The sequence below is a fragment of the Anneissia japonica genome, unplaced genomic scaffold (genome assembly GCF_011630105.1).
Source record: "Anneissia japonica isolate Jap-2015-1 unplaced genomic scaffold, ASM1163010v1 scaffold1231_len1163931_cov198, whole genome shotgun sequence".
NCBI classification, from domain to species: domain Eukaryota; kingdom Metazoa; phylum Echinodermata; class Crinoidea; order Comatulida; family Comatulidae; genus Anneissia; species Anneissia japonica.
Window position 1 is genome coordinate 884,771 of NW_022728604.1, and position 1,517 is coordinate 886,287.

Below are 1,517 nucleotides of genomic sequence, written 5' to 3' on the forward strand. Positions count from 1 at the left end.
ACATACATACATACATACATGCTCAATAGTTACAATTCAACTCCCCTAACTTGAACATCGATCCCTTCCCCTTTGCGCCCCCGCTTAACCTTCGCTGCCCCATCATCCCCTCCATGTAGGTAATCGTTTCCGCTGTGGATGTGATGATACATCAAAAACCATACTTTAATATTTTCCATGAAATAGCGCCACCAATAAGTTTCGTTAAAGTTAGCAATACTGTAATTACTTCCATGTCTGTGCTGCATTTTATAAGTGCATGTGGCTGATATGATTTAGCTTAAATATGAAAAAGTTGAGGCGTTTATTTAGGGCATATCTGTCACTAGTGAGCAAGTCAAGGTAATTATAATGCTAAGCGGAAATCATCTCTGTCCCAAGTTCTACAACATATATAACATTGCAGAATCAAATCGCCTCCGAAATTTTCTTCCGCGAGTGTAACTCAAAGTAGTGACTGAAATGGAATCGTTGGTGCGACTTACAGCCGAAATAATTTTATTAAGTATTTTAAGCATCATGGTGTCATCGGCGACTCAATGCGGGTAAGTAATATCTACACTTAGTGTACGGTATTATTCTTATAATGTTGTGTAGGCCTTAGGCCCATTCAAATGAGTGCATGTCAAAATTTATTTCGAAACAGCTAATTTCTTATCCTCCTTTTCCAATTAAATTTCACTCCCAATTTCAGCGCTTTCCTCTCTGTGTTTGGCTACAGTGTGGGTAGACAATGAGCGCGAACGTACCATAAACATTTTCTTTGATAAGTCACTCAAAATAAGGGGTGATGTTACTAGGTGTGGGTAATTAGAAAATATTGAAACGGCAACAGAGAAGGAGAATAACATTATTCATAACAGAAACATATTTATAATGCTTAAGCTTTCCAAGCTCCATAATGAGAGGGCAAAGCTCGTAGCTGGAAGTGATTTAGGTACTAAGATGCCAATAAGAACACAAAATTGATGCGCTTTGAAATTGTAACTAGAAAACTGTGGAAAACAATCTAACAAAACTTGTGAGTTGTAGACGCGTTACTGTTATTGAAATTGTTTCACTTCATTTGCCATTTAAACAGTCTTAAATAATATATTTTATGTTTACAAATTAAAAACACCTTCTTTCATTCCTTTCCCTCTTCAGGACCATGTCATGTACAGGGCATGAGGAGTGCTATTTGTTCTACTCGTACAAAGGTTTTTGGTACTATGAATCCAATTTCCGTATACGTCGAGGTCTAGGTGAGCTCCGTTCAATTTGTTTGTTTTGTTTATTTTTGTTTGTTTTTGTTGCTAATTAATGGTAGGATAATGATAATGATAGCAGTAATGATAAGAACAATGTAAAGTATCTTTTCGGAGACCCCATTTTGTCGTTAAAATTGCTTAAGATGAGGGCGTATCAATGTGTCGAGAACTAGCGTTCATGTAAAAGAGTGTAAAATTAAGTTGCTTCCACAAGCAGCGTTTAGGAGGATAATATACATATACATATATACATATACATACATACAT

General features: G+C 36.3%; 1 protein-coding gene across 1 annotated transcript in view; it reads left to right on the top strand.

Moving 5' to 3' along the window:
• Positions 1-271: 271 nt before the first annotated feature.
• Positions 272-1,517, top strand: part of LOC117114393 — a 12,255-nt gene continuing 11,009 nt past the window's right edge. The window contains exons 1-2 of the mRNA XM_033258050.1: positions 272-545; positions 1,147-1,244. Of these exons, the coding sequence (XP_033113941.1) occupies positions 463-545; positions 1,147-1,244 (181 nt within the window). The 5' untranslated portion in view covers positions 272-462. The remainder of the gene's footprint in view (positions 546-1,146; positions 1,245-1,517) is intronic.